At 32.2% G+C, this 26,002-nt stretch overlaps 1 protein-coding gene across 4 annotated transcripts in view; it reads left to right on the top strand.

The window, feature by feature from the left end:
* LOC143069435 (suppressor of tumorigenicity 7 protein homolog) overlaps positions 1–17,779 on the top strand; it is a 54,015-nt gene extending 36,236 nt beyond the window's left edge. For all 4 annotated transcript variants that reach the window (XM_076244069.1, XM_076244076.1, XM_076244084.1 and 1 more), the window contains 10 exons: positions 750–804; positions 1,628–1,727; positions 2,484–2,581; positions 2,961–3,075; positions 7,372–7,444; positions 7,961–8,063; positions 12,007–12,157; positions 12,975–13,067; positions 13,890–14,029; positions 15,021–17,779. In XM_076244069.1, the coding sequence (XP_076100184.1) occupies positions 750–804; positions 1,628–1,727; positions 2,484–2,581; positions 2,961–3,075; positions 7,372–7,444; positions 7,961–8,063; positions 12,007–12,157; positions 12,975–13,067; positions 13,890–14,029; positions 15,021–15,116 (1,024 nt within the window). In that variant the 3' untranslated portion in view covers positions 15,117–17,779. The remainder of the gene's footprint in view (positions 1–749; positions 805–1,627; positions 1,728–2,483; positions 2,582–2,960; positions 3,076–7,371; positions 7,445–7,960; positions 8,064–12,006; positions 12,158–12,974; positions 13,068–13,889; positions 14,030–15,020) is intronic.
* Positions 17,780–26,002: the final 8,223 nt, after the last annotated feature.

The following is a 26,002-nucleotide window of genomic DNA, read 5'->3' as shown; positions in this document are numbered from 1 at the left end:
ATTAAATAGCTAGGATTGTCAGATATCCTACCGAAGGTGGTGGTTCTCTCATAGGACTGAACTCTCTGCTCCACCACTATTAAAAACTGAGAGTCACAAAATAGCACAAAAGTGTTGAAAGTAGTGTTGAACACCTATCCATCAACCAATCAATCATCACTACACCAATCCATCAACCAATCAATCATCACTACACCAATCCATCAACCAATCAATCATCACTACACCAATCCATCAAACAATCAATCATCACTACACCAATCCATCAACCAATCAATCATCACTACACCAATCCATCAACCAATCAATCATCACTACACCAATCCATCAACCAATCAATCATCACTACACCAATCCATCAACCAATCATCACTCTGTAAAAGTTGTAGTTGTTGAGAAAAACATTAAAACTGAAGATTTCGACATAGAAAACTCATATATAACATAACTTGTACAACATTTTCTAGTACAAAATACAGATAAGATGATCAATAACTCAAGTTTCTACTTTGAGTATTTATATAGGAAGGAATATGTTGAAAATACCCTATGAGACAGAAACACAACAGGAATATTGAAGATTTTGCTACATTGACATTTGACATTTATGTATATTTAATGTGTAACCTCCTTCTGGATATTGACCTGTTGTTTAACATCCTTCAAATAAACAACATCAGACCTTATATTCAATCATTATATCATTTGATATTACACTATATCAATTCAACCTTTGTTTCCTTTGACAGATGTTGTACAGCTATAATATTGTTAGCAGAAGAAGATACAAGTTCTATAGCAGATGTATGTATATAACATTGAACGGCAGAATGATCATTAAAATTTTATCAGAAATCTACAGAAGCAAAGCTTTGTAATGTTACATTTTCTATTCATCCTCCTGTAAAAGTACACGTAAATGTTACATTCAAATGTTTTTCCTATCCCTTAAATATCTTTGGTAAAAAAAATCTTTTGTTTAGGGATTAAATTTTCCATATGACAAACCTGTTGGAGAAAAAAAATATTTCATTAGTATTTAGAATTTTGATTTTGATTAGGAAGGAATTTGATTGAAATAACCACCCAACAAATACAAAATAATTTCATGGTAGATGTGAATGTTTCTGGCAGATATGGCTGTATAAGGTTACTAGGAGTTTAATATCAAGGTCAACTTTAAACTTTGAATAGAAAAATACTGTTTAAAGAGAACAATTAACCTATCACATGTTTTCTTTTTAATAAGACAGTTTTGTTTTTGTATTATTCATTCCCCAAAAAAAATCTTTCGAGTGTTTAATTAGAATTAAAAAAGAAAGCTCCCTTTCAATTTTGAAATTTTCTGTCTTTTTAATTCCAGAGTTATGAGTTTTACACCATCAGATTTCATGATTTTTTTTTGCCATTTTCGTTTTGATAAATTCACTTTTAACGTTACGCTATTACAAGGATTAGTGAAAGAAACTTTGAAAATTTTGATTTTTTTATCATTCCAGAGTTATGGGACTTTAACCATCAAATTGAGAAAATATTGTATTTTTGTAGGCGGAGAAAATATTATATTTTTGTAGGCAGAGAAAATATTGTATTTTTGTAGGCTGAGAAAATATTGTATGTTTTGTAGGCGGAGAAAATGTTTAAGCAGGCTTACAAAACAGCAGAAATATCATACAGAAAATCACAACAGACACAACATCAAAACTTACAGCATGAAGCAACATACAGTAGGTTTCAAATATTTTATAAAAAATATCAAAGATAATGGTTTATACATATACAATCTTAACAATGGTATACAAGTACTATGTTATAACTGCAAACATCAACAGAACTTTCTTAAAGGTCTCAAGTAAGCTTTATTGAAATCTTAACCACTATATTGGTTTTGATATACTGTTTTCTAAATCACATCATATAAATTTTGAGCCCACACAAATAATAATTTGGGGTAATATAGATATTAGTTTGTATTTCTGACTGTCTGTCCCACACAAATGATGATTTGTAGTGATAAAGTTATAAGTTTGATTTTATATAAAAAAAAATACAATGTGGTATGATTGCCAATGAGACAACTCTCCACAAGAGTCCAAATGACACAGGAATTAACAACTATAGGTCACTGTATGGCCTTCATGTCTGTCTGTCCAACACAAATGATATGTTTTGGTAGTATAGTTATAAGTCTATGTGTCTGTCTGTCTCAAGATGTTCTGTTTACTGTGTTCACTTTGCTTCAATTTTTACCTCAAACGTTAATGGGGATAAAATCATTTGTAGAATTTAGTTTGATCCCCTTTGAACTTAACTATTTTTACCACAATGTTTTTGGGGAGTTCTTTATTCTCTTCTAAAGACTCTGAACCAATGGAAATCACATATTTTGAGAAACATCATCTCTGAAATTTACATTCTTTTTTTACAATCTATTTAAACTAAGATGGATTTTTGAATGATAATATTCTTTGAATCTGTTACAGGGCGAGACACAAATGTGATAGTTTATATAAAAAGGAGACTTGCCATGTGTGCTAGAAAATTAGGTAGAACAAGGGAAGCAATCAAAATGATGAGAGAGGTAAACAAAAAATATTTTGCAAGTTTATGTCTTACCACTGAATAAGATATCTATAACAGTTAACTATAATTCCATCAAGTTTTACACAGACTTTTTTAGGACAATACTTAACAGTCACTGTATTATTTGGTTCTGTAAATTAAGAAAATAAGAAGAATAAAAGAAGATATTATTGTCAAATTTTTTTCATCAAACAATATTATGAGATTCATGATTAAATATGATTCATGTGGAAACTTTTACTCACTTCCATGATGCCAAATTGCTTAGCAAATGCTTAAAAAGAAAACAAGACAAGACTGAACTAGACCATATCAAATTTTATAAACAATTTTTTAGAAGTAATGTCAGTTGTGTAATTAAGTTGTTTATTTTGCAGTTAATGAAAGAGTTTCCCACATTAAATTTATTCAACATACATGAGAATCTCATTGATGCATTATTAGAAGTACAAGCATATGCAGATGTACAGGCATTACTAGCTAAATATGATGGTATGTACACAATTATCTCCCTTTGTTATGTAATCTCTTACCACCCCTTCTATTAGAAATACAAGCATATGCAGATGTACAGGCATTACTAGCTAAATATGATGGTATGTTCACAATTATCTCCCTTGGTAAGGTAATCTCTTACCACCCCTTCTATTAGAAATACAAGCATATACAGATGTACAGGCATTACTAGCTAAATATGATGGTATGTACACAATTATCTCCCTTGGTAAGGTAATCTCTTACCACCCCTTCTATTAGAAATACAAGCATATGCAGATGAACAGGCATTACTAGCTAAATATGATGGTATGTACACAATTATCTCCCTTTATAAGGTAATCTCTTACCACCCCTTCCATTAGAAGTACAAGCATATGCAGATGAACAGGCATTACTAGCTAAATATGATGGTATGTACACAATTATCTCCCTTTATAAGGTAATCTCTTACCACCCCTTCCATTAGAAGTACAAGCATATGCAGATGTACAGGCATTACTAGCTAAATATGATGGTATGTACACAATTATCTCCCTTTATAAGGTAATCTCTTACCACCCCTTCCATTAGAAGTACAAGCATATGCAGATGTACAGGCATTACTAGCTAAATATGATGGTATGTACACAATTATCTCCCTTTATAAGGTAATCTCTTACCACCCCTTCCATTAGAAGTACAAGCATATGCAGATGAACAGGCATTACTAGCTAAGGCCTAAAATAAAATTTTATTTGTTTGGCATTGCCGCCCGACCCACTGAAAAACTTGCCGCCCAAATAATTTTACTTGCGTTTCAGGAATTTATTTTTTTTTATTTAAAAAAAATCGAAATTGTGACGGAATTTGATCGTATCCGCCGAGTTTGTTCCTGGCTTTACTTATTTCAAATCACGATCTTAAGAGCGCTTGCCTTACACTGTATTGGGAGCAAACATTTAAATGACTTGGAATAGAAAAAGTCTGCCAAAAGTAATGTCAAAGAGGCCGGCAGGGGAAAGCATCTCCCTATGCTGCAATGAATTGGTTAAGGGACATGGATTTTATCAAAAAGCAAATTTTCAGCTATTCATTGAAAGAAACGTTCTGTGAGACCTTGTAGAGGACTCAAATTCTATCTTTTGTAAAGCAGAAACAGATGATTTCTGCTTTACTTTGTCGCTTCATGAGATAGAAGTTTTTCACCGGTACATCACAGAACAAATATGCGTGGCTCTTATATTTGTTGAACTTATTAAATATTTGAAATTTATCATTGACAAATTTTCCCTTGAACCAGAGAACAAAGTATCTACATTGTACTACAGTCAGAACCACAATGATGCATTCAAGATAATTATGGCTGTAAGCACCAAAGCTGAAAGACCAAAATGGTCCCAGATTTACAGGTTTATAGTAGTTTTGTACCAGTAGATGCTAGCCTGGAACAAAACATACATATTTTAAAGACTAGCATCTTGTGTCAATTGAAGTACTTCCCCCTTTTCTTGCCTTTCTTCTTAACATGAATAAGATAATTCTTAAAACAGAAAAGATACTGACAGAAACATATTTATAAATGTATCTAGCGTACTAGTGATGAATAAAATCCCCTCTTTTCCCACAATTCTAAGGGCTCATTAATTTATCTGTATTCATGTAATGCATGTCCAAATTTCTGTTAATCAAACAAGCATTACAACCCATAATTTATTTATCTGTAAAAATTGTCTGTCCTGCTGCATATTTCCATTTTGAATTTATCATACGTTTTCAAACCTAGCCCTGAAAAACCTTGCACTTGGATAATATTAATATGTCTATTTGTGCCAACCAAATTTTTAATATTTTGCTATCCTAATTTGGTACAGATCCTTTATCCTCAAAACTTATCAGGGGCAGTAGGCGTCTTTGTATGGTAGTTCGTCACACCTTACATGTATGATTACTAGCCTCTAGGTATTGGTTTGAGCCTTAGTTGGGCAGTTGTAAAATTAAGGTTTGATTTTCATGTCATATGTGATAAGGTTAGTCAGTTTCCTTCCGCAGTTTGGCGTTTTCCTTCAAGTACTACGGTTTAGTACGCCACTAAAACTGACTGCCATGAAATTACCTATATGGTGTAGAAAGTGATGTTTATAAAACCAAAGCAAGCAATCAAAGTTTTAAATCTTTGTCCATTTGTACAAGGAGCCGTAGTGGTTGAACCATTTAACTTATGGTAATTTTACCAAACTGTGACAGTGGGCAGTCCCACAATAAAAGATCAATTTTCACGTCATACATTTGATATGGTTAATTTGTCAGTTTCCTGCCTCAGTTCTGTGTTTTTTTCTGGGTACTTTGGTTAACTCTGCCAATAAAACTGACTGTCTTACATGAAATTATCCATGATGTAGAATGTGACATTGACCCCTTTCAAAGAAACTACCAGCATGTACACACAACAATGCTGCAATGCTTTAGACAACATTGATCTAGAGACTTCATAATTTACACTTATAAAGCTTTTAAATGTAAAAAAAAAAAAAATCCCTACCTACCTACCCACCTGCTGATAGTGTGGGTCGGCAATGCCAAACAAACAATTTTTTAAGGGTGGCCTAAATATGATGGTATGTACACAATTATCTCCCTTTGTAATACAATCTGTAACCTCCACTTCTATTAGAAGTACAAGCATATGCAGATGAACAGGCATTACTAGCTAAATATGATGGTATGTACACAATTATCTCCCTTTATAAGGTAATCTCTTACCACCCCTTCCATTAGAAGTACAAGCATATGCAGATGTACAGGCATTACTAGCTAAATATGATGGTATGTTCACAATTTTCTCCCTTTGTAATACAATCTGTAACCTCCACTTCTATTAGAAGTACAAGCATATGCAGATGAACAGGCATTACTAGCTAAATATGATGGTACGTACACAATTATCTCCCTTTATAAGGTAATCTCTTACCACCCCTTCCATTAGAAGTACAAGCATATGCAGATGAACAGGCATTACTAGCTAAATATGATGGTATGTACACAATTATCTCCCTTTGTAATACAATCTGTAACCTCCACTTCTATTAGAAGTACAAGCATATGCAGAAGTACAGGCATTACTAGCTAAATATGATGGTATGTACAAAATTATCTCCCTTTGTAATGCAATCTCTTACCACCTTTCCATTAGAAGTATAAGCATATGCAGATGTACAGGCATTACTAGCTAACTATAATGGTATGTACACAATTATCTCCCTTTATAAGGTAATCTCTTACCACCCCTTCCATTAGAAGTACAAGCATATGCAGATGTACAGGCATTACTGGCTAAATGGCCACAGACCACAATTAATTCCTCTATCAGTTCTTTATAACGTTTTGTAACATTAAAAAAATTGCACCATGCACTTTTGTCAAATTTTTTGTGTGTGTAATGTATAGTCCTAGTCCAAATATATATCCAAAATTCAGAAAGATTGAAGCAATCACTTTTACAAATTTAGCCAATACACATCCATACCCCTATTGACAAGTCAAGAGATGTTCCGAAAACTGTAAATATGACCTTTCTGCACTTGGCCTAATCACTCTTTTCATATCAAAATCAGTTTAAATACAACATCCAAAAATTTATTTCACCTCTCTTCTTTCATTTCCACCCAAAATAATCTAAGAAATGAGTGAGGAAGGGAAAGAAAAAAAATTAAGGAAAAATACACTCTAATTAAAAGGAACTATATTCGTGGACAACGAAAAGCGGGGTCATTAATTGTGGTCTTGGGCCAAATATGATGGTATGTACACAATTATCTCCCTTTGTAATGCAATCTCTTACCACCCCTGCCATTAGAAGTTCAAGCATATGCAGATGTACAGGCATTACTAGCTAAATATGATGGTATGTACACAATTATCTCCCTTTGTAAGGCAATCCCTTACCTCCCCTTCCATGACTGAGTTTGATTTTTCTGTAAATTGAACTAATTTTAATCATTGGAAAATTAGAAAATGATACACTGACATATTTGTGTACTATATATATCATTATAAAATTATAAAATTTGATTATTATATGATAAACTTTTCTAGAAAAGATCAAATGAAATTTAAACACAAGTGTATTGTCTACCTTTTTGTTTAATTTATATATAACTGAATAAAATACTGGTAAAAGCTATGGTAAGAAGGATCTGGCTACACAAGGTGTGATATTTATTCAGATTGAATGTATAGTATCACATTATGCATTCTTTAAATCTAATTTATAAAATCTGGTTTATTTATAATTTATCTATTTATAATTTATAGATATCAGTTTACCTAAGTCAGCAGCTATATGTTACACAGCAGCATTACTAAAAGCAAGGGCAGTAGCCGATAAGTAAGTCACTTTATGTCACATTATTTATTTTGTTTTGACCCATTTTTGAGCATTAAGTTTTCTTGTCTGTGTTTATTTATATGTTTGTTCGTCCGTCTGTCCCACATCAGGTTTTTTGTTGAGGTGGTTTTTGGTGAAATTGAAGTCCAATCAACTTAAAATATATAGTAATCATGATCCCTATGATATGATCTTTCTAGTTTTAATGCCAAATTAGAGATTATTTCCCATTTTCACTGTACACTGAACATAGAAAATGATAGTGGGGATGGGGCATCCATGTACTTGGGACACATTCTTGTTCTGAAATATTATAATTAGAATACAGAAACACACAACATATGAAAGAGCCATAAAAAAATTGTCCTGAGTATATTGATGAATTGAATCTGATGTTAACAAATTTTCAGCACATTTTTTTATCAAAATTCAAATTTTTGTTATTCATTTGCCTTCTGCTTCCATGTTTTAAGTTTGATTGACTGTCTAATTCTCATGCTATTTTTATCTTTGTAGATTCTCACCTGATACTGCTTCAAAAAGAGGATTAAGTACAGCAGAAATGACAGCGGTAGAGGCTATACACAGAGCTGTGGAATTTAATCCACATTGTCCAAAGGTATTATACACAATATTGTGTTGAACACCCATTGGTGGCCTTCAGCTGTTGTCTGCTCATCGGTCAGTTTGTTGTCTCTTTGACATATTCCCCATTTCCATTCTCAATTTTAATTCTGATCATGGAAGTATTATATTGACAGGAACTACTACGACCCGACTTCAAACGTTTCATCTGCGATGCCGCACGCAATTTAATGACATGTTAATTAGCTTGAAACATGGCACGTTATTTACATACCAGCGTGTGGTGCCCTACAATATTGTCATTCTCGGTTGCTTTCGGGATTACGGAAAAAAACGAAGAAATCGAAAGTTGTGATAAATTCTAAGAAACAGCAATCGGCAAACCTCGACAGATTTCGTTACCATACATCTGCATATGTGTGCCGATTGAGTGATTGATGGATTAATGCGAGTCATCATTAGTTCTATAGAAAAACACATCGACGATGGAAATTTGTACCAAATTTATTGAATAAATGCCCCATTTTTATTATACGACCGCAAAAATTTTAATTTTTCGTCGTATATTGCTATCACGTTGGCGTCGTCGTCGTCCGAATACTTTTAGTTTTCGCACTCTAACTTTAGTAAAAGTGAATAGAAATCGATGAAATTTTGACACAAGGTTTATGACCACAAAAGGAAGGTTGGGATTGATTTTGGGAGTTTTGGTCCCAACATTTTAGGAATTAGGGGCCAAAAAGGGCCCAAATAAGCATTTTCTTGGTTTTCGCACTATAACTTTAGTTTAAGTGAATAGAAATCTATGAAATTTTGACACAAGGTTTATGACCACAAAAGAAAGGTTGGGATTGATTTTGGGAGTTTTGGTTCCAACAGTTTAGGAATTAGGGGCCAAAAAAGGGCCCAAATAAGCATTATTCTTGGTTTTCGCACAATAACTTTAGTATAAGTAAATAGAAATCAGTGAAATTTAAACACAAGGTTTATGACCACAAAAGGAAGGTTGGGATTGATTTTGGGAGTTGAGGTCCCAACAGTTTAGGAATTAGGGGCCAAAAAGGGGCCCAAATAAGCATTATTCTTAGTTTTCGCACCATAACTTAAGTATAAGTAAATAGAAATCTATGAAATTTAAACACAAGGTTTATGACCATAAAAGGAAGGTTGGGTTTGATTTTGGGAGTTTTGGTCCCAACAGTTTAGGAATAAGGGGCCCAAAGGGTCCAAAATTGAACTTTGTTTAATTTCATCAAAAATTGAATAAGTGGGGTTCTTTGATATGCTAAATCTAACTGTGTATGTAGATTCTTAATTTTTGGTCCCGTTTTCAAATTGGTCTACATTAAGGTCCAAAGGGTCCAAAATTAAACTTAGTTTGATTTTAACAAAAATTGAATCCTTGGGGTTCTTTAATATGTTGAATTTAAAAATGTACTTAGATTTTTGATTATTGTCCCAGTTTTCAAGTTGGTCCAAATCAGGGTACAAAATTAAACTTTGTTTGATTTCATCAAAAATTGAATAATTGGGGTTCTTTGATATGCTAAATCTAACTGTGTATGTAGATTCTTAATTTTTGGTCCCATTTTCAAATTGGTCTACATTAAAGTCCAAAGGGTCCAAAATTAAACTAAGTTTGATTTTAACAAAAATTGAATTCTTGAGCTTTTTTGATATGCTGTCAGAATCTAAACATGTACTTAGATTTTTGTTTATGGGCCCAGTTTTCAAGTTGGTTCGAATCAGGATCCAAAATTATTATATTAAGTATTGTGCAATAGCAAGAAATTTTCAATTGCACAGTATTCAGCAATAGCAAGAAATCTTAAATTGCACAGTATTGTGCAATAGCAAGAAATTTTCAATTGCTCAGTATTGCACAATAGCAAGAAATCTTCAATTGCACAGTATTGTGCAATAGCAAATATTTTCAATTGCACAGTATTGCGCAATAGCCAGAAATAACTTATTGCACAATATTGTGCAATAGCAAGAAATTTTCAATTGATTGGAGTTATCTTTCTTTGTCCAGAATAGTAGTTGAGTCAACTTAAATCATTGTTTTATACAATATACAATGTATATTCACTTTTACTACCAACTGATAAATTAAAACAATCTTTACCATTCAGTGATAACAAGCACCTTTTGTTACATTTTAATATTTTATGATGTATTTAAATGAGTAGTTATTGTTGCAAACTCCATTAGAAATTTGAATTGAGATCAGTTTTGGAAAAAGGGAAAGGGGGATGTGAAAAAAAAAATGGGGGGGGGGTTAAATTTTGCTCATTTCAGATTTCATAAATAAAAAGAAAATTTCTTCAAACATTTTTTTGAGAGGATTAATATTCAACAGCATAGTGAATTGCTCAAAGGAAAAAAAAGTATTTTAAGTTCATTAGACCACATTCATTCTGTGTCAGAAACCTATGCTGTGTCAACTATTTAATCACAATCCAAATTTAGAGCTGTATCCAGCTTGAATGTTGTGTCCATACTTGCCCCAACCGTTCAGGGTTCAACCTCTGCCGTCGTATAAAGCTGCGCCCTGCGGAGCATCTGGTTGATTTATTTTTCGATAGAAATTGGACTTTATGTAATATATATCGCAAGTTGTGATTATATAATAACTACTGTTTACTCCACTGAGAGGCACACATTTCCTGCATATTTAAGATGATTGTAAATTATCGTTCTGATAAAATCAAAAGATCAAAGAGATTTAAATAAATGTAGGAATTATTAAGCTTCGCTCTAAATCCAGGGTAAGATCATTGGTTGGTATATACGAATGTTCAGCTGAACTCCGATGTGTTGAAATTTTTTTTAGTACTGCGATTCAAGGATTTGTATAGTGACATTATACAAATTCTTCTGCGACTGTTCAAGAATATTTACCAGTATCATTTGGATGGTTTCATTTGGTCGGGTAGTGATAACATATTTTAGGGGACAGAAATGTATTATATAAATAGCTATATAAAGTAGTTAGGTCTCTGTTTTCTTCTGCTGTATTTTGTTGATTGGTACTTGCTCGATTAAGTTTCGTATTGTAAACTGGAAATTTCGACTTTCTAGGATTATCCAGTAACTTAACCATATATATTACTCTAAACTTCACAGTTTTAATATTTATCAAATATATTTATTGTTAACCGGCGGTAACCGGAACACACCTTAATGGCGATTTAAACTTCACCCACAAACTAATAAAATAATGTCACTCACTATTTGAAATCGTTGTAGAATAATTAATTCTGGGCCGATTTTCATTTTTTATGCATTAGTCGATTTGATTAAATAAGTTATTCACGAATAAAGGTCTACCTACGTGATTGAAATAAGTAAAGGTGTTTTCCGACAGGTAATATTGTTAAGCTGTCTCGATTAAAACCATGTGATTGATAAGAAGTATCTCTGGTCATTTATGACTGCGGCATCGCAGATAGTCACAAAAGGAATTAAAGACAGCGTACTAATTAGACAGTTTCCATATCTTTTCTACAGGGCTACCCGGGTTATAAATAAATGCTAATTAATCGTTGTAGTTCCTGTCAATATAATACTTTCATGTTCTGATACATACATTATCAGGAGTTGAACTTTATCATGTGTAAATAAATGTAAATGTTGGGTATACTTCAGTGAGCCATGGTAAATAGAATACTACTACTGTTGATTTATTTATTTTCAAAGCTCAATAACATGTTCTTTATAACCCTCTGGATGTTAAGTATTCAATGACTATCATCATACCAAGTTATAATTATATATGAACAAAAAATATCCACACACAAAATCTTGAAAATAGTTTTATTTTTATGCAGTATCTTTTAACATATTCAAGTATTTACCACTAATGTATACTCTAAAATGAAAAAAAAATGATTTTATTAGTCTTTGAAGACATTGAGCTGTGACTTCTACTTCAACACATGACCCCTTACAGTAATGTATATATTTATTTTCAGTATTTACTAGAAATGAAAAGTTTAATCCTTCCACCAGAACACATACTTAAGAGAGGTGATAGTGAGGCTATAGCATATGCATTCTTCCACTTACCACACTGGAAAAAAGTAGATGGCGCTCTCAATCTTTTACACTGTACATGGGAAGGAAGTAAGTTTTATTATTGTTCTTTTAGTGCCTCCAAAAATGCACTAATTTTGCTGGTTTCATTTTTGAATCATGGTAAAGCTTTAAAACAATGAGTAACATCCTCATTGGCTTGTGAGCTTATACACATGTTTAGGCCCTTAAGGAATTTGATGCAGACATATAATTATTGCTCATTACTGATTTTAGAGAATCCAAAACTTTTATTGGTGGATACAATATGGGAATATAGTTTCCTCCTAAGAATAAAAAAAACAGCTTCCTGGCAAATAGAAGATTTTCAAAAAGCTGAAATGTATAGCATTAGGAGAAAGGATTTTATCACAAAAACATTTGAAAATTTGATAAGAGAATAAAGCTTATTGGTATCTTTATGCTAAGATGTTGTAAGAAGAACACTGCATGAGTTATAATTTATTTCAAGTTATTGGTTTAAAAAAGATAGAATAAAGGTTAATGGGCATTTTTTATTGTAATGTTATCAACATGATTTTATCAACAAGTTAAGAATTATAAGACTTTCATAGTATAGGTATATAATACTAAACTGGATTGGTGATAAATTTATTCATGTTTCTTATTTGTACAGCTCCAATAGATGGCGAAAGGCTTATTTAAAACCATATATTTTATGTCGAATTAATGTTCTGAAATTCATTTGATTTTTTTTTTTTTGTGATCAAGGGGAGATAATCAACTGACTTAAAAACAATATTGTGAAATATGGTAAAAGTCTCCCTCAAATGTAACTCCTCCAAAATACCTGGATAGATATTAATGAATCTTGACACAGTTGTAGGATTATTTCATTATTTTTCAGCTTTTAGAATGATACCATATCCCCTAGAGAAAGGACATTTATTTTACCCCTACCCAACATGTACAGAAAGTGCTGACAGAGAATTATTACCAGGTATAGAATGACAATCTTATTTTTAGGCCCCATAACTTAACTTAAACAAATAAGCTATCATTAGCTTCAATAATTAAGCAGGTTTATTTCCTTGAATGATTTACCGGTATAGGAAGTCATTCAAGTTTTCCATATTTCTGAAAGATGGCAGAATATTTAAAAAAAATATTTGATTTGAAAGGGAATTATTTTATTTTAAAGATACAATCAGGAAATTTTCATATGATGAAATACGTTATCAATTTAAACAGGAATATATGTCTATAGGACACCATGCCCAACCCTACTATCATATTTCTATGTCCAATGTGCACAAATTCTTGTTCCAATTAGTTTTTAGTAAAGGATTTCTTTACAGTCAGTAAAATCTTACCTTTTCCAGTGTATAAAGATAACAGTTTCAATTGCAATGCATAGTAAATATTTCTTACAAATTAAGCTTACAGACAAAACAAACTTTTTATTTGCGTTTACAGACAAAACAAACTTTTTATTTGCGTCCTGTTGTATCTTAAATGTTTTATTACAGCAAAATGCCTTGAGTGTATAGGTAAAGGTAATAACTTTAAACTAGCTTGCTTCCTAGCTGAACTGTGAGGTCATTTTTAGGTACAGTATACTACACTCCTTTTGGATAGTCTAGTCTTACATACAGATAAACTGGTCTACACTTAAAGGAGGGTAGTATACTTAATCTAATAATGACTTCACCATTCAGCTATCAAGCAAGCTAGTCAAAGATATTACCTTTATCTACAAAGCATTTTGCTGTAAAGTTACAAATGAAATTAATGTATTATAAATCCTACAATATGATTTCAGCTTACCATGAGGTGTCAGTGTACCCAAAGAAAGAGTTACCTTTCTTTATCTTGTTTACTGCTGGTTTGTGTTCCTTCACAGCCCTTCTGGCCCTCCTCACACATCAATACCCAGAACCCATGGGTATGGTAGCAAAAACAGTAAGTACCATTAGTACTATTGAACGATAGCTAAATGTTTGCAAAATTTATCAAATCCTTCTAATTTAGAATTTTGATTGACAGTATTTGCAATTACCAATCTGTTTGACTGAACAAAGAACAGTATAATGTAACTGGGGATTCAGTAATTTTTTTGTTGGTACCAATTTCTACAGATTGAGAAAAACTTGCAATTTGTGGAACTGCTGAAATGTGCATGCAAACTTATTGAAAATGTGTAATTCGTTCAACAATTAAATTCGTGGTTTACATGTTCCCCTGAAATCCCTGAAAATTGGTACCCAACCAATAATAATGAATCCACAGTAATATTTCTTTAAAATTATGATTGCCCTGAAATTACATATGATATTGGACAATATGTTTAGTTGGACGTTAAGAGGCAGGTAATTATTCAGGGACCAGATTTGACTCAATAAATTAAATGATGCATGTGGAGCCGGAATTACTTCCCCTAATGGTGGATTTATATAATTGAAGACTTTGAGTCAAAGGCCATGTTGCTTAAAATGTGGGTGTGTTATCTTTTTATATGCATTATTAATTGTGTATCTTTAAACCCAGTTTTTTGTTTATTTTTATTTGTCTCATTCTTGATCAGTTCTACTTCCTTATATAGACATAAGAAGATGTGGTACGAGTGCCAGTGAGACAACTCTCCATCTAAGTCACATGTAAAATTAAACTATTATAGGTCTTCAACACAGAGCCATGGCTCACACTGACCAGCTAGCTATAATGGGCTCCATAAATGACTAGTGTAAAACCATTCAAACCGAAAAAAAAAAAAAAAACCGTCTATTCTATATAAAATAAAAAGATGTAACACTTCTGAACCACATAGAACAAACAACAACAAATGAACATCAGGTTTCTGAATTAGGACAGGTGCAAACAAATGCAGCAGATTACCATTATGATGCAGGCCATTACACATTTTCTACTTTTTATTCTTTTTTTTTTTTTTTAGGTAATAGGATGGTTATACATGCCTATAAGTTATGTCTTGGAGAAGCTTGAGGCCATTTTACCATCCAATCTTCTTCATCAACTGTCTCGTATATAAACTATGGATCTGTTTTAGATATAGAATACACAGTATTTACCAACGTTGAAGGCATAAGTCACACAACAGAAGCTACCAAGGATTACAACTATTGTCATTACAAATTACAATACTAATGGCGGCCATTTTGATTTTTTAATCATTATAATATTTAAATTCACTTCAGGGTAAATGGCATTTCATGGCATTAGATACAGGGTAAATACCCATACATGAGGCAGCTTATACTTTATGATTTCAACAGAACAGACTTTAACCTAGAGGCCAGGGTGAAATCTTTTATGACGAATTTGATTTTTTTTTAGCTTACATTTTTGTATTTTACAAGAATTTACAATGGTATCTGCTTTTCAACTGCTTCATAAGATAGTATATTTTAATATACTGGGTAAATACAAATATAGCTCACTTTAAATCATCATGTTCAACCATAGAAAATACTGCACCAAGGTATCAAATCTGCAAAACTATTCTGCCCCACAATACAAAAGTAGAGTCAAGTTGACTTGGCTGGAGAGTTGTCTCATTGGCACTCATTCCACATCTTCTTATATCTATCAAGTTAATATTTATCATCTTGTTAATAACTTGGATCTTCTTTTGTATTGTTGGACAGAATAGTTTTGCAGATTTGATGCCTCAAGTAATACTAAGATGATCATTATTGACTTGACCTCCTCATGGTAAGCTTCCAACATTTTAAGAACATACTTCCTTTTTTTACTATGAGAAAAATTCAAATTAATACATAAAGCTGGTTTTAAACCTATGAGATAAATTGTTAATGCCAACTTTCAACTGTATAACTATTTAGCTCATTTTCTACTCTTACCAACCAAAGCAGCAATATATACATGCCTTATGATAGTTGTATATATATATATCAGTTTTCAGAAAACCTGACAAACTTTTATGTTATTGTTGAAGTCTCTATGGGCAGAAACCAGAAATTTTTAAAGTTGGCAAAATTGTAGAAAAAGAAAATATATTTTAGACAATTTTAAGCTAAAAATTATATACATTGCTTGTATTTTCCAATCAATAGGAGGGCAATGTATGTCCTTTATCTTCTGAATCTGCCACTGGATGGCAAGTCTGAAAACAAATAGTTATATAACTGTAAAAAAAGAAGATGTGGTATTATTGCCAATGAGACCAGCCTTTACAAGAGACCAAATGACACTGACATTAAAACAACTATAGGTCACCATACAGCCTTCAACAATGAGCAAAGCCCATACTGCATTGTCAGCTATAACGGGTTTCTTCACATTCATGAGAGGGTCATCAAACATTGCTATAAAAGTTGTACAAGATGATTATTAAAAAAATTCTCTGACTGTGCAAGGGCTTACCAGCCAGTTAAGGTCAGTAAACACCAATAGTTAAAAAAATTCTCCTTGCTAATGGTTAATAGTATTTAGGTTGACATTATAATTGATTTTATTTAGGATGGCTGAATAATATTTCAGTCTCATTTTAGACTGAGAGGATATATATGAATCTCTGTTAATTTTGTTTACTTTTAGAAATATGACAGCTACTGGTATGTTCAAAATTTCTATTTTTTCACACTATTTATGGTCATGACATTGTTACCTGTGCTTTACAAATTCTAAAGACAGAGGTGGTATTTTTAATTAACCTTTGTTTATGGTATATTTAATAATTATAGATGTCTTTAATGCTTAATTAGATTTTATTTACATGGATTAGTGTCAGGTTAAACTTCACCTCTAGGCAGAAAGATTAAAATATTTCAGACAAAATAATTTAAATCATTTTACAATGTGTCAGTCTACCTGCATTAAACTTTTTTCTCTTTCATTCCTGAATTACTCATCAAATTTTGAATCTTACTGTTCCAAAGTAAATATTTTGAACAAGAAAATTGAGAATAATAAGTTTTACCCTTCCTTAAATGAATGTTGGTTGTTGTGGTTAATTCAAGAATGCTAGTTTGGAGATGGGTATTCAGGGGTGTATCCAGCCATTTTTAAAAGGGTGTTTCCAACCCAGGAGACGGGGGAGTTTCAACTATATGTCCCCATTCAAATGCATTGATCGTCCAAAAAAAAGGGGGGGTTCCAACCCCGAGATCCCTCCCCCTGGATTCACCACTGGTATTTCATTCATAATTGATGTCAAGTTGACATTGTCAAACTTTTATGAGAGAGATAATTGCCAAGCAAAATTTTTCTTTGCTTATCGATAGTTGAAAGAGTTTAAAATGTATGGTGAAAATATAATACACTAGACAGTTGTGAAACTTGTTTCATTTCTTGTGAAATAACGAGAGAAATAATCTCTATCTTTTTTTTTAGCTAATTTTATGATTGCTGTTTTAAAAACTTGCTTTTTAGGATGGAGGAAGGTATTGATTATTGAAAAGGGGGTTGAAAAAAAACTAAATGAGAATAAGTTATAGCTTAATATCTTATTCTAAGGTATTTTTTCTATTGTTATACATTATATTAAGCCACAGTAATGTCTGATTCTTTGTTGAATTCAATTTAAAAATCTACAATACCAAGGTAATATGGTAGCTTGTGTTCTTCAGCTTATGACAGAATAAAACATAAGAAAAGACCAGCTAGTATGAGATTATATATTTGTTATATGTTAAAAATAAACATCATGTCTTCAATAAATTGTTAATGAATTATTTGTCTTACTTATTATGATATTATGATATTATTGGTAGATCCACCAGAAAAAAATGAAGTGAAAACAAAATATCACAATAGTTTCCATGAACACAATATGGAATTACAAGAAATAAATTCAAAATTAAAACCATGTGTAACATCAATTCTTTTTTGTTAATACATAATTACTTTTGTAGTTAATATATTCAGAGTTTACAATCTGAAACGGGGAATTTGTCAAAGAGCTCTTATTTAAGATGTTAATAACAGTCTAAAATGAAGCAGATGTAATTTTGTATTCTGCTGTATCCAGGCTAATCATGCAATCTGATTGGTAGGGATGAGCCCATAGCCCTGTGAACAAAAACAGTCTATAATGGCAATAAATATTGAAATCTGAACACTCCAGTATGAAATATTCTGACTTCAAATAGATATGATCCAATTACTTTGAATTGTGTATTTGTCATCAGTTTTCATGTGTTTTGTAGCTTTCTTTGTGATTGGTTTTGCTCATTGTTGAAGGCCATATAATGACCCACAGATGCCAACTTCTACATAGTTTTGGCTCTGGTGGAGTGATGTCTCATTGGCAATCATACCACATCTTATGATTTGGTATTAACATCATCTGCCAGTGCCCTGTATTCCCTTTGCCTGACAGCTATATGAGCCTATATCTCTGTGGTGATCAGAAATATTCATATAATAATCGGCATAAATACTATTTTAATGATAAAACCTAGGACTATCACACTAGTGTAATGGTCATGTAAAACAAAGATTAAGAAATAAAAAAATAATCTTTTTTTGACTTCCTGCCAATAATTCAACTGTCGGCTTTTAAAAAGAAACACATGTAATTGTTACAACCAATGCACTCCACTATTAATTAATAGGTTGCTTTTGAGATGGATGAAACCTGGACATGTTATAGAGCTGACCTTTAACTCCAGATGAAAAAATCTATTAAAAAAATATTCTTAAGACGGTATTCTGATAATTAAGAAGAAAGTAATTGATCTGTTAAATAAGCAGGTTTTATAGCTTTTGTTTATGCTGGTGATATTCTTTGATGTTCAGAAGTAAATTATTACCTTAACGTCCAGTGGAAAATATTTCATGCATAAATGGTACGATGTTCTTAAATAAAGAATCTGTTTATCTACATAACCTGTTATTAACGAAAGATCTAATGGCATGGCATTTGTATATGATAGTCAATAAGCAGACAAAATAATCTATAGATACTATTAAAGGAACATTTTTATACGACCGCAAAATTTGAAAAATTTTTCGTCGTATATTGCTATCACGTTGGCGTCGTCGTCTGCGTCGTCGTCGTCGTCGTCGTCCGAATACTTTTAGTTTTCGCACTTTAACTTTAGTAAAAGTGAATAGAAATCTATGAAATTTTAACACAAGGTTTATGACCACAAAAGGAAGGTTGGGATTGATTTTGGGAGTTTTGGTCCCAACATTTTAGGAATAAGGGGCCAAAAAGGGCCCAAATAAGCATTTTCTTGGTTTTCGCACTATAACTTTAGTTTAAGTTAATAGAAATCTATGAAATTTTGACACAAGGTTTATGACCACAAAAGAAAGGTTGGGATTGATTTTGGGAGTTTTGGTTCCAACAGTTTAGGAATTAGGGGCCAAAAAAGGGCCCAAATAAGCATTATTCTTGGTTTTCGCACAATAACTTTAGTTTAAGTAAATAGAAATCTATGAAATTTAAACACAAGGTTTATGACCATAAAAGGAAGGTTGGTATTGATTTTGGGAGTTTTGGTCCCAACAGTTTAGGAATAAAGGGCCCAAAGGGTCCAAATTAAACTTTGTTTGATTTCATCAAAAATTGAATAATTGGGGTTCTTTGGTATGTCGAATCTAACTGTGTATGCAGATTCTTAATTTTTGGTCCCGTTTTCAAATTGGTCTACATTAAGGTCCAAAGGGTCCAAAATTAAACTTAGTTTGATTTTAACAAAAATTGAATCCTTGGGGTTCTTTGATATGCTGAATTTAGAAATGTACTTAGATTTTTAATTATTGGCCTAGTTTTCAAGTTGGTCCAAATGGGGGTCCAAAATTAAACTTTGTTCATCAAAAATTGAATAAATGGGTTCTTTGATATGCCAAATCTAACTGTGTATGTAGATTCTTAATTTTTGGTCCAGTTTTCAAATTGGTCTACATTAAGGTCCAAAGGGTCCAAAATTAAACTAAGTTTGATTTCAACAAAAATTAAATTCTTGGGCTTATTTGATATGCTTTATCTAAATATGTACTTTGATTTTTGATTATGGGCCCAGTTTTCAAGTTGGTCCAAATCAGGATTCCATATCAAGTATTGTGCAATAGCAAGAAATTTTCAATTGCACAGTATTGCACAATAGCAAGAAATATCTAATTGCACAATATTGTGCAATAGCAATTAATTTTCAATTGGAGTTATCTTTCTTTGTATAGAATAGAAGTTGATAATATATGTTGGAAATTTGCCAGACATGACTATGATGTCATTTTCTATTTTTATTTGCCAATACATTTATGTAAATAACTTCATTGGAAATTTGCCAATATAAAATGTTGCTGATGAAGCTTTTTTTCCTTATCTTATCTAAAATGTTTTTAGATAATGTATGTTGGACATTTGCCAGACATGACTATGATGTCATTTTCTATTTTTATTTGCCAATAACTTTATGTAAATAACTTCATTGGAAATTTGCCAATATAAAATGTTGCTGATGAAGTTTTTTTTATTGTTTTATACAATAAACAATGTATATTCACTTTTACTACCAACCAATCTTTACCATTCAGTGATAACAAGCACTTTATTTTACATTTTAATATTTTATGATGTATTTAAAAGAGTAGTTATTGTTGCAAACTCCATTAGAAATTTGAATTGATATCAGTTTTGGAAAAAGGGAAACGGGGATGTGAAAAAAAAGGGGGGGTTTAAATTTTTCTCATTTCAGATTTCATAAATAAAAAGAAAATTTCTTCAAACATTTTTTTGAGAGGATTAATATTCAACAGCATAGTGAATTGCTCAAAAGCAAAAAAAATATTTTAAGTTCATTAGACCACATTCATTCTGTGTCAGAAACCTATGCTGTGTCAACTATTTAATTTTAGATTTAAAAAGTTTGAAGAAGAAATCTTTAATTGATTTGTAAAATCTTGACATTTGTTTTGTGTAAAAAAAAAACATGTAATGTCAAAAATTTGATCACAATCCAAATTCAGAGCTGTATCACGCTTGAATGTTTTGTCCATACTTGCCCCAACTGTTCAGGGTTCGACCTCTGCGGTCGTATAAAGCTGCGCCCTGCGGAGCACCTGGTTATTGTATCTGGTCAAATGACTATCAAGTGTTCCATTACAAAATGAGTCTAACCTGGCAGCAAGTGTATTGAATTTACCAGCACTATTGTAACAAGGAAAGATAGGGAAAAATACACTAATAACTCTTAACACTGAAAACAACCTTATGAGGCCCACATTCAAATCTATATAATTTACATCTCATTTCAATACAGACTGAAAAGCCTTTATTAAAAAAGATAATGATTGGCATGATTGCCAATGAGATAAATCTCCACAAGAGACCATATGACAAAGAAATTAACATTTATAGGTCACCGCACGGTCTTCAACAATGAGCAAAGCCCATTCACATAGTCCGCTATAAAAGGTCCTGAAATGACAAATGTAAAACAATCCAAACAACAAGTCCAACATATACACCACAAAAATGTGTCATACATGCAAGAATACAACTAATGACTTCTAATTTGATGGAATAAAACGTTAATTAATAGCCCAAATAAAAAAATATTTTCTCATGGCATTGGGTCTATAGTAAAGATAACCATACTATTCTTGGATGCTAAATCTTTGTAGCTACCCTCATGAAAGTCACTAATTTTAAAGTATAATTGTATATCTTTCGGTAGACGTTCACTCTGGGTTGAAATGCAATCTGCATTCTTTGAAGACTTTCCAAATTGCACGAAATTGAAAATTTAGTCGATATAACACTCTTGCTCTGGACAACTTTCCAAGATTAATTTAGATATGCTTGTTAAAGTTATCTCTAATTATTACAAAAAAATGCATTGTGTAAGGTAGTTCCTCTTTGCCAACTTTTAAATTTTGGCATTGTATAAAAGGGGGAAACTGCTAATTAAAGGGATACTAGTTGTCAAATTCATGTTCACCGATTTGACTCAAATTCTAATATTTGATTTAGGGGACGACCATTTGATATTCTGGGGGGGGGGGGGGCAGGAGGATTTTGAAAATAGATAACTTGGCCTTGATAATCACAAAAATAAATGGTTTGTTCTGTGGTAGTTTGAAAATGAATTACCTGACTTGCAATGTCTTGAAAATAAATAACTCAGCAGGTCTAATCGAAAGTATAAGATGGCACCAGATTCTTCATAAATTCATCTTTTTCCCCAAAAAAATCGGGAAATTCTTCCCAATTTTTTTAATAATAAAAGTATAAATATTATTTAAATATACTTGAAATGTCTGAAAATTGGTTTCATTTATCTTGAGGTATATATTGTCTCAGAAACCTTAACTCACTTTTATTTTATTACAGGGCCGTAACTACATTGAGGCAAATGCCTCAGGTAGGAAATTTAAAAACCAAATGCTTGTCTCCATATCAAATTGTGTTCACAGCGAGTGCCTTGCATGAAGCAAGTTTTGTTTTCCCTCAGATGTAGCCCTGATTTTTCGGGATCAATGTTTCTTATTTACTAGAACACACCCGTGATATCGCGGGTCCGTGACTGAATTAAAGTATATAACTATGCGCAAGCCTTATCTTAGTATTAGTACTGTCATCTGATAAAGTCATGCCGATTATAAGATACACAATTTTCTCTGCTTTCAAATCTTTCTGTTTGAACCCGTCGAACTGGAACTTATCAATTACTGGTAATATTAATTATTTGGAAAACAAAAGGTCCTGGAATGGAGTATTTTTTAACCAACAGCATTGTCCTATATTAGTTATAAATAAAGTTGAATTCTTTGATTGGCTGTTTAACGTCATGCCCGCTAACAAATTGAAACTTATTTTTAGTCCAGATTTTTAGCATTCGTATTGTTATCTTAGAAAGTCTTACGGATTAAAATACTACAATAGGTAACAATTTGACAATTTAGTAGTGTCAACCCTGTGATTATGACCCGTGTATATAGCATATTAATCCTGAATACACCGTTTGGTGGTGCGCCTGTCAGATGCGGAACGTACAGATAAGGTAATAGGTAACAGGTGTTTATACTATTGGTATCGGTATCGGACTCGACCCGGAACTTCCTAATTATTGGCAATAATAATTACGTGGAAAACAAAAGGGCCTGGAGTGGTGTAATTTTTAATCTACACCTTTGTACTATATTAGTTGTATATAAAGTTGGATTCTTTGATTCGTCGTTTTTACGTGATGACGGCTGACAAATTGGTCCTCGTAATTTTAGTATTATAGATTTGTCTTTTGTTCATTGATTGCCCTCCTGTATTCGGTTAGTGTTGCATTCCTTTTGTAATCTAGTAATTTTGTTATGAACTTGATCATGAGTTTAAAAAAACAGCAGCCACAGACTTAACTGTGTGAATTACATTTTTGCTTTATCATGCACATTGGTCTTTTGATGTTGTCCCTAGAAACTTAAGTCTTACACTGAATTTATACATTGTGCTTTGAGACCAAAATATTGTCAAAAAATTATTAAAACAAAACTTGCATTTTCAGATTATAAAAGGGTCTGCGGAACACCCAGAAAGCATTATTTTGCATCATTTGTTCTATAGCTTCTTGGGCCTGCAGTGGCTCCAAAACCCTTCAAAAAAATTTTGCCTCGCTCCGCTCGGCGAAATATGTTTGCCAATACTTTTAAAAGAGGCTAGTTACAACCAAACTTTAATAATATGTATGTATGCAATGCATGTATATGCAGTTGGGAATATAAAGAGATTCCTTTCTGCAGAGGGTTAAGATTAATTCTGATTAAATGGTACATAATGACTTTACTATACATGTATTATTTATAATAAACAAATCATTTAAAAATTGTATGTTTTCGAATATCATAAATATAGTTGTGAAAATGAATAATCAGTCCCTTGCTTTAATGAAAATGAAAAATCTTGCTTCAATAGTGCAGAAAATGAATAATCTGTCCTCTTAGTTTACGAAAATAAATAACCGATCAAAAACAAATCCGCCTGCCCCCCCCCCCCCCCCCCCCCCCAGAATATCAAATGGTCGTCCCCTTATTATAACATATTAAAACGTATATCCACATTACAATAAGTCTGAAATAAATAGTTTAAAAAGCATGTTCTCTATAATATATATATCAGAATTTCGTGTGTATTTTAATCTAGACGCCATCTAATTCACTATCGAGATGACCTTAAAAAAATGCCGATGGTCACATAACTCGATATAAACATAACATAAATATCAATAGATTGCGACCTCGTGCAATTGGATTTTTATAGGTCTATTTGGTTTCGTGTTTTAGGTTAAATTATAAGTTATTTAATTTTGTACCTGTATAAGAATATTTTGTTTGTGGATCGAAGCAATCAACAAAATGGTTCACATTTGTTTCTCTTTCAATGCTGACATTCTTATCCTTTTATTGACTAAACACGACTTATTCATGCGTAACCAATTTCTAGCTAATGGGTTAAATTGAAGGTCACACGAATACGGATCTAATGTGACCGAAATATTTACCTGCTATAGATAATTCATCAGCGATATTTCTTTGCTTATTTTGGCTTAAAACGAATTGTCATTATATAACTTCACTTTTATTAGTGATTGAACCAAACTGGGACTTTCTATATAGTCCTGGACCAAACAAAATTATATTCTTATTTTGTTTATATCTTGTAGCTATGCAAAATTTAAAAGCTCTATTATACCTTCCAAATTATGTATCTCGAGTGAGCTTCGACAGTTCTAGTAAAGCAAATGAGTAACGACTGGGTCGTCGATTTTAAAGAAGTACGTTTGTAAACAATAAATGGGAGACTTTCGAGCCATATCCAATCCGTGAAAAGGAGACCTCCGTGGTAGATTGGTCCAAGTAGTCCAACTACTGTTTCACTAGACTCTCAACGCTGGTGTTGTGAGTTTGAATCAAACACGTGGTATGTGCACGCAATCAATCTTAAACGACTAGGATTGTTAGTTTTCATAACGAATTAAGGTGGGCACTCTGTCTTCCTCCTCTTATAGAATGTTATCACCACCAAATAAGACAATAGTGCTGAAAGTAGCATTAAACACTAATCAATCAATCAATCACACTAATCAATCAATCAATCTATCAAATAATCCAATCAAAAGGGATTGTCGAATGAAAAAAGGGAAATGTGAGTTATACAGTTAATATCGAGCTACAGTTTACAAAAATCAATATGTTTCATTAACTTGAAACCGAAATTGTATCTTCTTATTCAGTAGTGGTTTGATAAAATACCGTACTCTTCTCTATACCCAATAATGTTGTGGTTAAAAAGAATAATTTTGGAATCACATTTTTTCGTTTTAAAAAAAATGGGAAAAAATCGTAAAATACCTTGTGTTTTTGCCAATTCCTCTTTAAAAGTGTGCGAAGGACTGATAAAATTAGATTAAAACGAAGCTGACACAAATTAAAGACCAAGTTCAACCCAGACAGACGCCCGTGTTTTTTTTTTTCAAGATTATATAATTCTACGAGTCCATTGAGAACAATTTATGTTTGTCGTCCTACATCGTCTATTAAATTTTCTTGGCAAAATGTCCAGTGAACAAATTGTTTTGCTTATTTCTTCAGTTGTTTTGTCTTGGAAGCCCGAAATAGGTTTATTGTCTGTATATATGAAGCAATGTATCCTGTTGGTTCCTATTGCATTACTTTGACTATTGTTTGTAAAGAGAATAAGATACACCTGTTATGCCTGCACCCATAACACACTTCTGATCATCGTTTCATTTTTGAAACATACAACCACCAGATTGTTGGCGAAATTAAGTAAATAATGCTTCATGATGAAGTCCGTTCTGAAATCGATTCAATTAAGCAAATAATTCTGTCTAATCATATTTCATACCAAAACTTCAAAGGATGTCTGGTCATACATGCACTTGTTTCAGTGCTCAATACCATCTACAAATATTCTCCAGAATTTGTAAATCT

Source organism: Mytilus galloprovincialis, chromosome 1 (genome assembly GCF_965363235.1).
Source record: "Mytilus galloprovincialis chromosome 1, xbMytGall1.hap1.1, whole genome shotgun sequence".
NCBI classification, from domain to species: domain Eukaryota; kingdom Metazoa; phylum Mollusca; class Bivalvia; order Mytilida; family Mytilidae; genus Mytilus; species Mytilus galloprovincialis.
The sequence above is the reverse complement of the archived record's forward strand: the minus strand, read 5'-3'. Positions and strand labels throughout refer to the sequence as shown.